Source organism: Diuraphis noxia, unplaced genomic scaffold (assembly GCF_037042655.1).
Source record: "Diuraphis noxia isolate RWA-SAM2 unplaced genomic scaffold, SU_Dnox_SAM2 contig0003, whole genome shotgun sequence".
Lineage (NCBI taxonomy): Eukaryota > Metazoa > Arthropoda > Insecta > Hemiptera > Aphididae > Diuraphis > Diuraphis noxia.
In genome coordinates this window covers 57,141,068-57,156,129 of record NW_028301713.1, presented here as the reverse complement: position 1 = coordinate 57,156,129, position 15,062 = coordinate 57,141,068, and the positions used below count along the sequence as shown (strand labels likewise).

Sequence of the window (15,062 nt, the reverse complement as noted above, 5' to 3'; positions counted from 1 at the left end):
TTCTATCGCTTAACTTGTAATCATTTAAAATAAAAGGCAATAGCTAGTAAATAGTTATGTTAAGTATAATCATTCATTCATTCAAGTAGTAAATTTGATATTTAAGTATTTAGAGAGCCGATTTAAATCAATAAAAAAAAAAAAAAACAATAGACGACAAACGGCAGTATAAAAAAACACAGGTATCTAATATCTATAGGCATATTATGAGACTTAACGTAATGGTTTTATAATATTCATGAAACAGACCATAAACATAAGCAGCATAATTTCATATATTATTACAACGTACCATTTGAACGTACCATTTGAAGTATCTCAATCAACACACATTAAATATTTTGTAGAAAAAAAAACGTCAGTAATAATGTCTGTGTAATAATCGCTTTATTTTATTGAATAAAGATTAATAACATTTTATGTAAAAAAAATCCCTTTATACTCAAACGCCAATATTGTTGCAGTATTCATATGATGCAAAATGACTTTGATACAATTATTTATTTAAATTTAAGTACAAGTATTACGTACAATCGACACGCGCTATACAAAGGCGACGTCACGGCTATACTTATATGTTATGATATTATAATGTACTTGACTTACGCGAAACGAAAATACGAAATAATAATAATAAATTAGTCAAACTATTATTATTATCAATATAATATTAATCGAAAATACAATTAATAATAATAAATTCAGTTACAAATAATATTATTTTATGTTACCATCGTTGCAGTGAACGACTTAAAAAATGCAATTTTATCTTATTAGCAAACCTTATAAAGTATAAAAAAAAAACTTAGGTTTTAACATTTAAAATATATCTATTCATAAATATATGATATTTATTGATAAATGCTATCTGCACCCACAAATATATTATTATTAATATATATTTGCAATTACGATGTAGTCACAGATTGTATTTTAATAGCTCTCGGCTAAACGTTACTGCACGGAGGTTTAATGTGGTATAGGTACATCGAATAAATATAATATATTTAATTTTGACATATTATATCATATTTTTAACCAATGGGCATGTGGTATACACAATTGGTGTCCGTCCGTCCGGACGGACAGTATTGTAAACGAGGTAAATAAATATATGTAACAAAACAAAAAATTAAAATAATCAGACTAGACAAATCATAAAAAATGAGATAAAATTATCGCCATCGATAAATAATATATATAATTGTGGGAGTAGAAAGAGTGAATAATAATAATAATTATCATGAATCAGACATCATGCAGAGATGGCTAAGATAGAGGGTTTTACTCGAGAGCACATATTATAAAATATTGTAATATTCACCCGGTTTAATCATATATTATAGTTTAGTATTATATACTATAACGACTATAACTATATAATATTAACTACACACGCGAATTACATTATTTATATTAAATATGTTATATATAAATACTACGAAATAATATTCTTCTCCGTTCCCAATAAATATTTACAGTAATATTATATAATATTTGAGTAGATATTTCTTCAATCGTAAACTTACGTCTAAGAAAAAAAAAATGATCACTGAATTAGATTGTCATCGAATTATTGTGTTACATCTTACACATACCCATATATAGTATGTATTTCGAATTACGGACGAAACGATTATCCGTCCGAGTTATGGAAGACACATAATATTATATTGCTGGTTTACAAAAATCAAATCGGGGGGAAAGAAACTTTCTCGTCTTGAAAAGAATATTATAACATGATTTTCAAACTTTTGTACTCTGTATATAATATTAAAATTAAATTGGTAACATACGGCGTATATAAACAAAAAAAAAAAAACAATGGATAACTACGATAATGGTAATTAAAAAAAAAAAAAATAAGAATAATAACATTTGGAAAACTACAGCCTACTGATACTGACATTTATATAGTGACGACGGGATTGATTGAAAAATGGAGTGATTAAAAACCTTCTGAATAAAATGTTTTGACTTGAAAGTATTACCGAGGATGTAACATTGCAATTTTAAATATATATATATATATTATATATTATATAATATATCTACAAACTTGTTTCACAATAATAGTTGTACTTAAAAAAAACATCAATCTAAAGTAAGAGCAACCGTTTGCCGCACCATAGTACTGGTCTGCATAAAAAAAACCAAAATAAACTATAAAAACGAACCGAAACGATCAAACGAAATGTCGAATTCGTTCGATAAAATAGCCTATTAATAATATTAAAACGATGATAAATAAGCGTTCAAAAGATATACATTAATTGCAAATATTCGTTCTAAACAATATCCAATACAAATAGTAAGTAATAATATATCATTATAAATGGACATAAAAATAATAATTTAGGAAAAAAAAACATTTTAGTTTTCTTTAATATATAATATATAGTTAAGGTAAATTATAATTGTTAGGAATGTTGTTGATTTTGATGAGAGAACACGACATAGTAGGCCGGATGAGAGCAAGAACGTCGTAGACTATACAGCACGCTATCCTCTCAGACGATTTATTACCAAACCGCCGTCGCCGTAATTGACGGCGATATTGCAATAACAAATATGTAAAGTTATGTACAAAAACAGAAATTAAAAAAAAAAAAAAAAAAAAACAATTCGGAAGAAGAGCGACGTCAAATTCCGGTGACGCGAGAATCACGTCGGCGGTGGTCCGTTTATGTACCGGAGACCGAGCGCGAACGACCACTTGTAGTTGTTCTGCAGGTCACAGCACTGCGGTTCCAGCCAGTCGACGGACCATAGGATCATGACAATCAAGTAGAACGTGCCGGCGATCCAACTCATACGCCTGAAACGCGAGTTGTTGTTGTTGTTGTGACGCGTTTCCTCGATAGTTTCCTCCGCCGTCGCTGCATCCGCATAGACACTGCAAAGCACAAAACACACGTGAGATAAATACGTTGGTAACGTCAGAAAATTTGTATGGTGGCATGACGTATGTAGTATGTGTACGGTATATATTATACTGTAACCGAGTGACAAGTAAATATAATTATTTATTAACGATGCGGTGGCTACAAAATCTATCAAAAAAAAAAAAAAAACCACCAAGCCAACAACCATTTTGGGTAGCCTGCAAGTATATAGATGTCCACTTGGTGGAGCTGTAGGCCTTTTATTTCTGGACATTTTACGCGGCGCACTTTTGGCATTTTCTACCACCCGTTAATTATAGTGTGATGACCTGCTAAAAACCAAAACTATTCAGCTGTGTCTAGTTTGAAAGGCGTTCGATATGCATATATAATATTATAATATACTGAATAGCAGTATACGGTATATTTGGAAAATAAAATCAACTTTTTAGCTAGTTTAGCTGACATGTTCAAGGTTCGAGTGGTGAAATAATTACCGTTTAAAAAAACATTTGATCTTCAAAACACTGTCTTATAGATTTTCAAGAACTAGACTCCCAATAAAACATTCATAATATACCGTAGATTTATTATTATATATATAATACAAACAACAACATACATAGTATGCACATCACTTATAATGTGTTATGAATATCGAAGAACCGTATAGATCCAAATTAATTATTTCTGTATTAAAATAGTATGAAATTATTTATTTAGGAAGTATGCGAATAACACAATTGACGTTAAACATAATGCTATTTTACGGATTAATGTTACTGAATGACGTAATGTTTATCACGTTCGCAGATTAAGCATCATTCTTTCGTCAAAGTTATACAATTATGATTATTGAGATGATAATGGATTCTAAAGGGCATATGATTTATGATTTGTTTTTATAGTTTTAAAACGTGAAGTTTCGCGTAATGAGAAAATTAAATGGTAAAATCTAATCATACATATTTCACATTATAAGGTACATATAAAATATACAATAAACGTTCTATATATATACGTATAGGATTGCACGGTACACGTTGAATTAGCCTAATGCGAATATACCGCACATAATTGATAATTTTCTGCTCGTTGCGTGTTATACACCGAAATGTGCTGTGAGCGCATAAAAAATTTAAAATTACTAGTTAAACGCAATCCGTGTAAATAGGTACTTGAAATACGATAATATATGAAAACGCGACAAGCGACATATAACTTCGACTTTCGTTCGGAAAAATATTATTTATGAACAATCAAAACAAACACCATTCATCCTGAAATTCGGCGTACAACACACAACCACCTAATATACATCCCAACCAAACGTCGTTTTATTATCAAACTGTACATATTGCCTTAAATCCTGTACACTGTACACTATACTTGTAATAATATGTACTTTTGTATTTGTTTACATTACAATCGCTCTGTATATAACGTATGTGTATTCTTTCTATAAAATTGAACGTCGAGAGCATATTGTGATTGTATTATACAATAGTTTTCTAACGACTCGACGAATTTCGCTCGTGCAAGTTTATAAATTCAGAACTTCAAATTTGATGCATTTGCAGCATTTTTTTCTATTCTTGCTGATTTTTACATTGCATTAAATTCGATTCTTGTCGTTTTGGTTATTCGCGAGTAAATTATTATCAGTTTTATCTTTTCGATAAATTTTATGTGCATAAAATTCACAACCCTGGGCTAATTATTATGTATAAAAAATGATTAATAACTTGTAGTCCCAAAGTTGAAAACAATTATCGTGGTTTCGTAGCCAACCTATATATAACATTGTCGTGCAGCGTTGTATTTGACCGTACTTGTACTACAATGATTAATGACTAATGTAAGAGCAGATATTTATTTTATTAGAACGAGTATTTCATAGGCGTCTATTTTGCCTGAAAACAGTTAAAATTTTGGTCCAAAAAATTAAGACGGATTTATTTAACAAAAGAAAATAATCCTTCTGTATACTTAAATTCTATGTATAATATAAGTTGTGATTATATTATTCAAGTGAAACTTTATTATTATTTACATATTATTATAATGTAGGTTAATGTTTATAGTTAATGTGATTAGATAAGGGCTATTAGTGCGAATTGCAGGCCTTTTAAAAACAGATTCATAATGTAATGGTAAGTACTAAATAGATAGAATAAAGTTTATTTGGGATAGTTGCGAATTGTGATAATGATATTATTATAAATTATAATAATAGCACACAATAATATATTAATTTTGCATAGTGCCGATTGACGTTTTAATCGTTTTATAGAAGGTGAAGTATATACCAATATATAATATATTCATAAAGCGATAGAGCCATGACAATTATATATATGAAAACAACATACTGTAGTGTTTAATATATATAATATTATTTTATTACACGTAAACGATTTCACGGTCATTTTAATCGATGATTTTTGAAGTTGAAGATTATAGGTCGAGACGTCAACGAGGGAAAACGACACGATACGACTGAACTACTACTGAAGGGATACAATTTTTAAGAGTTTACTTGCGAGAGCAAAAGAACAAAAAAAATAATAATCACACGATTATACCAAAGACCTAATTTACCAGTCAGCTGTTTAAAATATTCCTGTTTTCCTTTTTTGTTTTTGTTTTTCTCCAATATTAAGAAAAATGTTGATAATTTACTACTTTTGACATTTTAAAGTTTCCAAAATGAATCCCTTGAACCAATTTTCTACCAAAAACTGGTTTTAAAATATTTTGGTAGAAAACGTGATATCAGACAAAAAAATATAAGCTAATACATAGCTTGGTTCATATTCTAAAACATACTATATATATTAAAGGTACTAAATATCAACATAGATATAACGTCATGTAGTAGATGCTAATTGAATAAGAATAGACAGTGGTATCAAGAAATAATAATATTAAATCATTATTCAATTTCGACATATTGTCAACTAAGTTCAAAACTTAGGTCGTCGTGAGTGGATAGGTAAAGGCCATATACTCATTTTTATAAAATTGTCTTATATGGACTAATATGTATGTAATATGTAATCATATTATGTATATTTCAATAAATTTTTAAGTAATTCTACAGGCACTTGTATTTTATTTTTTTGAATTCTGGTAAAATACGAAGAAGCAATTGTGTACAATTTGCTAAACATTGTTCGTCTTCATCATCGGATTCTATACATAACATTAACTATATAATATTATGCATTACACGCAAAACAACGATGGTCTAGAAAACAACAAGCCCAAGGTCTATGTGGGATGAGTATAACATGTGATCATATAGGTATAAATGTGTTTTAATATTACGAACACGAAGGTCTTCACCTCGTCAGTTCACGTTTTGGACTGTCCGTAGAATTGATTAAGGTCAGCACAGCAGAGAAATGACACCCGAACCAGTCTCCATACAAATGAATATTATATATAATATAAATATTTATAAAAATTAAACTAGGTTATGCAATATCATATAGTCATCATACTCCGAAGCAAGTATTATGGAATATATTATATTTGTTATATAATATGTAGTCTAGACTATATCAGAGTTTTTAAATTTCAAAATTGTTAAATAAGTAAATATACACGTAGTATGCACAAAAGTAGGTTTAATGTAAAGTAAAATGCATTATGTATGTTCGCCAGTACTAAAATATGAAATAAAAAGTTAGAGTATATTTTTAAAGATTTTTCAACACCTAATTTTGATATAATACAAGTTTTGAACTAACTTATTATACAACATTATTGCTATAAAATGTTTGTGTTTTGGATATATTAAACGAAGGAGAAACATAACCCTTAAGTTTTTTGCATAGAAATTATGGTATTAATACGGATTATGGTCAATTTTATTGAATAAGTTCATTCGTCAATTTTAACAGGATGGACCCAATTGTTGTCGACAATCTATAATTATTGTTGTAATAATGCATAGAATAATTGGGAGGCAATGCACAAGTAAGCTGCGTGCAGTACAGTCAAAAGTCACATAATGTATTATATTATGTAGGCACCTATATAGTATATATAAATAATACACAATAAACCAATATCGTCGAACAGTCATCATGTCATGACCTAAATCATCCGGAGCAAGTGAACGGTTAAGATCGAATATTAATATTAAATTTAAATTTAAAAAAAAACCAACTGGAAACCTCAGAAGATCTTGATAATTGTCATTATTAAATTAATTGAAAATGTAAAGATAATATTAAAATAGCTAGCTATGACATCAAAATCGAAAAACTACTTATCAATTATAGCTGTACCAACTTGCTATATTTTTTATAAAATATAATAATTACTATTTATAATGATATTATTTTATTTTATTTTAAAAACAAAGTAGTTAAGTATCATAATTTATAATATATTTATTTAGAAATGTTTTAGTTATTTATTTTAAATACTCTTATCCGTACACACACTAATTAGTAATAAAAATTGTATTTAATTGCACTTAAAGTTAAAAGTGCAATTGTCTATTGCATACAACTGCGAGTTAAAATCGTCTTTAGGAAAAACTTATTAACCGGATAGCGTGAGAAGACATTTTTATTAGACAAGAAAAATATTAAGACTCATTTCCGACAAAAGTTTACGTATATATTATATAATATACTTAAAATATTATTTTCTACGTTTTAACTCTTTAAACTATAACGCAGTAAAAACATCACTTGTTTTTTCAATAATGGATCAGGACGAGACAGAAAAACGGTTATGATGATGATATATCAGCCGAGTATATAAAAATGTATGATACACATACAAATATAAGATATTATAACATAATACACAACAACCCCTTTTTACTGCATATAGTGCAACCATCAAGATAATATGTTTTTACAATGTACCTATGTTACGTGGCATAAACGACGGACTATTGGAATTGGAGATATAGCACATTTGTAAGTATTTCCACTGTGATAAAAAATGTATTGTAGTAATGTGGAAACAAAATGTATATTGCCTGTAGCATTTTAGCGTATCTCATAAGTGCGTTAATGCATTTTATCGTAATAAAATAACATTTTTACAATTACAAACTGTTGATTAAAAATTATAACTACCTATTAGAAATATATGATATTATTTGTATTATTACATTGACGTTGTACAACGTACCACTTGACGTGAATCAGTTAGAATACGTAGAATATACAGGAATACATTTTACTTAAATGACTTTAATATACCATGCGACTCACGTAAAATCGTTTGATTCTCGTTACAAGCGAACCCTTTAGTTTTGAATAATTTTTACACCGAATATAGGCGATTATTACAATAATTACTCAAGCTGCAACCCACGCACGTTAAATAGGTGTTTATATAAAACACCAACTGCAGCGTGTGCAAACAGTATACACGTTTATAATTACGCTGTTGGCGTATTTATTACAATAAGTAATAAACAAAAGCAAGGAAAAAACTAATTTATAAAATATGTCCGGACTTTTGTTTTGTTTTTACCAAGGACGTAATATGTTAAAAAAACCAACTGCAGAGTCCAAGTATCTCAAGTTCTTTTCGCAGAAATAAAGATATGACGCCAGTGATGAAAAACCAATTTTTTAGTAGTAAAATTAATCATAAAATTAGACAACTTGAAAATTATGTTGACTAAGTTTTCGAGCAGTTGAAAAAATCTAAACTATATTACCTTTATCGGCATTTTCGTCGTTAAGAAAAAAACATGCCACCTTGCAGGTCCAGATAGAAGTAGACTGACATCAAAAAGTACAAGACGTTGGTGACGACGGTTTTGGAGTAGTGCAAAGGGCTCCGGACGACGAGCAATGCGTCTGGTTGATCGGTAATCAGTATAGGAAACGCTTCGTCAATTACGATCGACATTGTAGTCTGCATATCAGCAAAATAATTTGAATGAAAATAGTAGCCAACGTGAAGTGGATAATTCCAATAAAGTAGACAAAGGCCAATAAATTCGAAATGTTTAAAACTGCTCGGAAACACGAGTAACGATAGGTCAGACTCTGAGCGCAGAAGCGATACAACTGCGGTAGCGACAGACTAGCGAGTAGAAATATACTGAACAGTTAGTCACCAGTTAAACGGTCGACAATTCACGAGAATTGCGCCTGGGCCCGCCGCCCGCGCGTTACATAATAATATATTTTAATATAATACTCCATATAGTCAAAACGCACATAACTGATTTAAATTTCCTATCTCATCGGAACACACAATTTAGTTTAGTCTGATCCAATAAACGCTTCCCCTACCCCTGACTACGCGATCTACTCAGTTTTTTTTTAAGGTTTTTTATATTTCTTCAATGATATAAAATAATAAAAAATATTATACGTATATATTTAATTTGAAAAATAATGATTTCAAATAGAATAGTATACATGCAATATATTAAAATCAATAAAATCAAATTGGCATGGAACATGAGACATTCAAATTAACTGAATGCGATTAAATTTCAAATAAGTGGCCGAAATAAAATAATAATAATAATACATTTATAGATTAACCACAGTTCAGGTACTTAAGTGACATACACATATATATTATCATTATACCTAGGTCGGCGATATATATAGTAGTTTCGATGTATACCCAAGTCCGATAATATATAATATGAGATGTATCTAGTGAATTTGAAAATTACTTGTTAAGTTATCAAATTTAAATCTTTCAGGTACACCCGCACTCTATATCCGTGGGATGACAACCCACGTCTACTTCTTTTACTATTAACTATAGTACATATTTTGGAACGCGTCCTACAGATATTATTTTTAATTTGCAACACACTATTAGATAGCAGAATAGTTAAACATGTGAGTATGTGGCTATTATTTCGCTTCATCTGCGGAATTCACACAAATATAACTTGTCTATTTTGAAATTAAAACTGATAGTGTTTAATGGGTTTATATTATTATAGAAAAACTCAATATCGCTTGACAGTTTATTTAATCAGCGTAATAAAAATATTAAATGGTTCTTCAATTAAAAGCACGTACTAAAAAGAAGCCGAATATAAACAAAACACATTGCAACTTATAAAACCGTTTAGACACGTAAACCTAAAGGTGATGATTGCCAAAGATCAAGCCGTTCCAACGTGAAAATAATGTCCAACGTTGTTGTAAAACAATTCTTGTATGTGCACGAAAAAAATCATCAATAACAAACCTACTTATATTCACAATGTTATTTTTAGTATCTCATAATTAGTAACGAAGTATTCGAGGCTTATGAAAAAATATCGCAAAAAGTTGAATTCTTGTATTAAATATGATATTTACCTCATTCCAGACGTCATAATCAATATAATAATTTTAACGTTAAAAAGTAATTAGTAATACCATTAGATTATTACAATATATCGTACCATAACAAAACCAAAGTACAATATAAATAAATGGTATTTTAATAATTATTAAATGATTTTTTTAATGATCTACAGATTTATTCACGATTTATAATTACATAGAATGATGTATGCAATATAAAATTATAAAATACCTACTAAAAAACAAGAAATAGAATACACCACATGCATAATATATTTTCAAAACTTTAAAACAATGGTGATAAACTAAATCAGTGACACAACCAGAATTTTTTCAAGGGGGGAGGGGCTAGAACATAGGCATTTTAAGTACAAAAAAAAAATTGATACATATAAACTACATAACATACACATATAAGTATATGATATATATAACGATACATTTTTCATGAAAATATAAACCAATGTTTAATTATATTTTAGAATTCATTCAGGAGAAAATACAAGTACTCATATTAATATGTTTGCAATTATAACAAAAAAAGTGAAATAATTCATAATATAAAATCTAAACAACTTTTGAGTTAGTTAAAATGTATTTATAATTTCTTCAGATGTTTTACTAATGTCAAAATGAATGTTTAGAATTATGAACAAAATTTTATCATTCCAAATTAAATAAACAAAAAAAATTATCTTGTAAAGCCAATTAGAGGTATGGCAGTTAGAGTATTGATACATATTATAAATAGAGGAATCAATCATTTTTGTAAAATTAATTTAATGTGAAATAACTAAGAAATATTCCCAAATATAAAACAAAATATTTATTCATTCAATGAAAGATAAAGATTACTCATCATGTTAACCATCATATTATTATTATTTTTAAAATAATTCATTTCTAATTAAAGATATATAGTGGTCACTATTGATATTGAAAAACTGTAATAAATATAAAACAAATACAAACTATATAGTAATAGTTTGGTTAGAATATAATAAAATTCAATAAGTACTGAACGTATGAATAGAAAATAATATATAGTCTATTAGCAATATTGTATTTACTATACAGATAGTCTAAATTATATATTTAAATTAGGCAATCTAACAATGCTTTAACTAAATTTCTATATCCAATAGATCAACTATCTATATTAGTGGTACATGCAAGATAAAGCACAAGGTTATGAGTTTATGACAATTAAAATACCTAAATTTCCAATTTCAGGGAACACTTTTAATGATTTAATTTTTGTAGTTAGGTTTTGGAACTTCAATAAAAATAATTTTTCAATTTAAAAACACTAAAATACAATATGAGGATTGAAAAACAAGCAAAATATAATCAACACATTTCCATTTTCTAATCTGTATTTCTGTACAGTACCTCATTTATGTTGGAGAATTTTGAAGGTCGATCTGTATTAAGAATTGACATGCAGAAAATAAATATTATTTTCAGCTTACCTGGATACCCAGGATAGCGTGAAATACAAAACATGATAAAGCATTTAATTCAGACTCAAAACAAATATTTTCCAACATAGGAAAAGTAAAAGGTCTATTAAAATTGCAATAATTGGTAATCATTGACCTAATCTAACAAAAAAAAAAGTTTAAATTATATTCTACTAACTTTTTTTCTAAGTTAATAAAATAAAGCATATTGGATTGGTAGATGAATATGAATATCATAAAAACAAATATTCAGGTACATTTAAAACTATCAATGATGAAAAGTTAATTTCAGACAATAAAAAAATAGAAAGACCCAAAATATAATTTTTTAAATATTAACTCTAGTCCATATTTAAATCTTGGTTTCCAAAATACAATGTCTAAATAAAATAATAGGATGATAAATAAATGATGTTTTATATTTATAAAAAAATATTATAGATGATTATTATTATTCTCATTATTTATGAATGGAGTCTTAAGCTCCTAACATATCAATAGCAACAATGTTTTGAACTTTTGCACATATTAAACATAATTTAAAGTTAATAGCAGAATAAAAAAAAATGGGCAGAATGTAAATTAATGTAATTAATGGCCAAAATGTAACCAAGTATAACTAATAGTTTTATAATTTGTATTTAAGATTACAAAAATTGTTATAGCAGGTTATCATTAAGGTAAAAAAAATAATATTATATTTATTAAGAAGTGATGCTTCCAGGGTGTGTTTATAAGTTTTACAAAAGTATAACATATAACAAATGCATGATTACAATAACCCATGATGTCAATTTTAATATTGCAATGAATTAACTTATCGTCAAATTTAAAGCTAATAATATTATATATTGCTTTTACTCGTGGATAATTTTGAACACATTAATTAGTAAGTATCTTGAAATATTTAAGATTTTGAGCAAAGTAATAAACATATTATGTATGAATTAATTTTATAACAGTGTTAGGTTTTTTTGTGTGTGGATACTCTTTTTATAATAGAAAAAATGCTTTGATATTTTTTACTTCAATGTTTTTAGTCTGACAAGTAAATCTACTGGTACTTTTGATAGAACAAGATTGAAAAATCATTAAAAACCATTTATACTAAACATTTTTACAAAATTATTTTTTATTTAAATATTTGTTAGGGGTTTGAAACTTGTAAATATATTATATATACACATTTAATAATCATTTAGATTAATTTAATGCTCTTGCCTATTTATATCACATATCTATTCACATTGCTCTACTGTAAGTTAGAATAAACAATCTTCTATTAAAATAATTAAATATTAATAGTAAAATTAATAAAATTACTAGAATAATTAATAGCAATATAATCAAATAATAATTACAACTTGCTTTAAAATTAAAACATAATAACGACACGAAAACAGATAATATTTCTAAGTTATAATTTGATAATATGTCAATTTATTATATTTAAATGAGGAAAATGAATTCTTCTGTACCAAAATTTTCAAAGCAGTACATTTGTAAGACAAAACCAACACATGTAAGCATGATATTCCTTAAAGTGTTTCAGCATAGAAACAAAATAAATTTGCCGCTAAATTGGAGTTGAATTTGTTAGAAGTTGAAAGTTATATGGTGTGTTATAAATTATTATTGATTACACTAAACTATAATTTAAAAATATTGTTAATTTAACCACAGATTTCTATAGGTATAAGTTATTTATATAAATATTATAAAGCCATTTTGTAACATTAAATTATATATTTTGGGCAAGTAAGTAAATATTTTTGCTTTATAAAAACAAAAAATTAAATATGATGTACAAGAGCCAAAACTATATGATAAATAGTATATAATATTATATACTAATATTGCAATGTGCTAACATATTATTGTTTAAGACTTTAAGAGAGACCCAACTTACATATCAGTGTTAACAAGGCTTTCACAGCAATCCAATTTGTCATCATCATCAATACAATGCTCTGATCTTCCTATGAGGTCTTTGCAGGTCTGTTGAAGTTCTTTCAACTGTTTTTCGTTATTCTCTATTCTCTATAAAATTGTAATGGTAATAATTAATATTATTTTATTATTGGTTATAAACTCGGTTATAACTTAATAAAGAATAAGTGTATTTAATTTATATTACAGCTAGTATTGATGATATTGCTTCACTGCTAGGAGTCATAATAGTCATCAAATTGTTAGCTAGTTGTTTTAGGTTAACCAATCGTTTTTCATGTTCATTAAGTTCATGTTCTGAACCTGAATCTGACATGCCACTGTCAGAAGCTGAACCAAAACATCCAGACTTTTGGTTTCTACCAACCATACCATTGTCACCAAAACCTTTAAATTTCAACTCAAGTTCCATTAGCTGTTTGTCACACTCAGCCCATGTGATTAACGCATTCTGATATCTTAATATCTCGCTTTCTAATCTGTAACCATGAATACAAACATAAATACATTTGTATATAATTTAAGACAAATCATAATAACATTAATATTTAATAAAGTATTGTCGTAATGGCTTTACTAATTGTGTTTTGCTACAGTATAATATTATTTTTTTATAATTTTAGTTATTGCACGTCAGAAAATATGAGCAGTTATAAACTGTTATCAAATACACCAACAACTAAGTATTGCCCATTGGACTTAAAAAATATATACAGAATTTATGAAAAGCATCCTGATTTGTCAGAAATATCAGTTTGTTGTGCAACTAGAATCAGTTATAGATTTATGTTGACTGAGAAAGTTTGCGTGAAGAAATTTAATCCACAATTTATTAAAGTAAATAAATTCAAAATAGTTGTTGTCAATTAAATAATATAGGTCTGTCATTTGTATTTATATCTTTTTTTTTATATAACTAATGGGTAAACACTATTTAATATTGATAATATACACAGCAACTCATAACATTAAATACCATTTCAAAAATTAATAACAAATAATTTCAAGGTTCAAAGTTGCAACAAAATAATCAAGTATCATGCACAAGCTTTATACACACCAAAGTTTGAAAATAAAATTAATGGAGTGTTATTGATTGAAGTAGTAAACTTAGATCTTAAACGTTTTAAGAAAAAAAGTATTAATGGTATGATGAAAATTGCATGTAGATCAATGGAATTCCTGATACATTCTTTAATAAAACAACAAATTATTATAACACATTTTTTAATGAAAATTATGACCATCTCTGGGACAAAAAACAATGTATAATCTATGGCACGAATATAAAATCATCAAATAGGATGACAATAAATTACTATGAAAAATGGATAACAGTATCAAACAATACCGTTACTGTTAATAGAAAGTGTCGAGAAACTGATGAGTAAGTAAATAATATATGCATACAAAATGGTTTGTTCAGACTACACTTTATAAACAATATCAATGTTAAA

At 27.3% G+C, this 15,062-nt stretch overlaps 1 protein-coding gene across 1 annotated transcript in view; it reads right to left on the bottom strand.

Annotated features, from left to right (window-relative positions):
- Positions 1–365: 365 nt before the first annotated feature.
- Positions 366–15,062, bottom strand: part of klar (klarsicht) — a 138,069-nt gene continuing 123,372 nt past the window's right edge. Inside the window, exons 21-23 of the mRNA XM_089223454.1 lie at positions 13,793–14,084; positions 13,565–13,695; positions 366–2,896 (exon numbers count right to left, since the gene is read on the bottom strand). Of these exons, the coding sequence (XP_089079580.1) occupies positions 2,665–2,896; positions 13,565–13,695; positions 13,793–14,084 (655 nt within the window). The 3' untranslated portion in view covers positions 366–2,664. The remainder of the gene's footprint in view (positions 2,897–13,564; positions 13,696–13,792; positions 14,085–15,062) is intronic.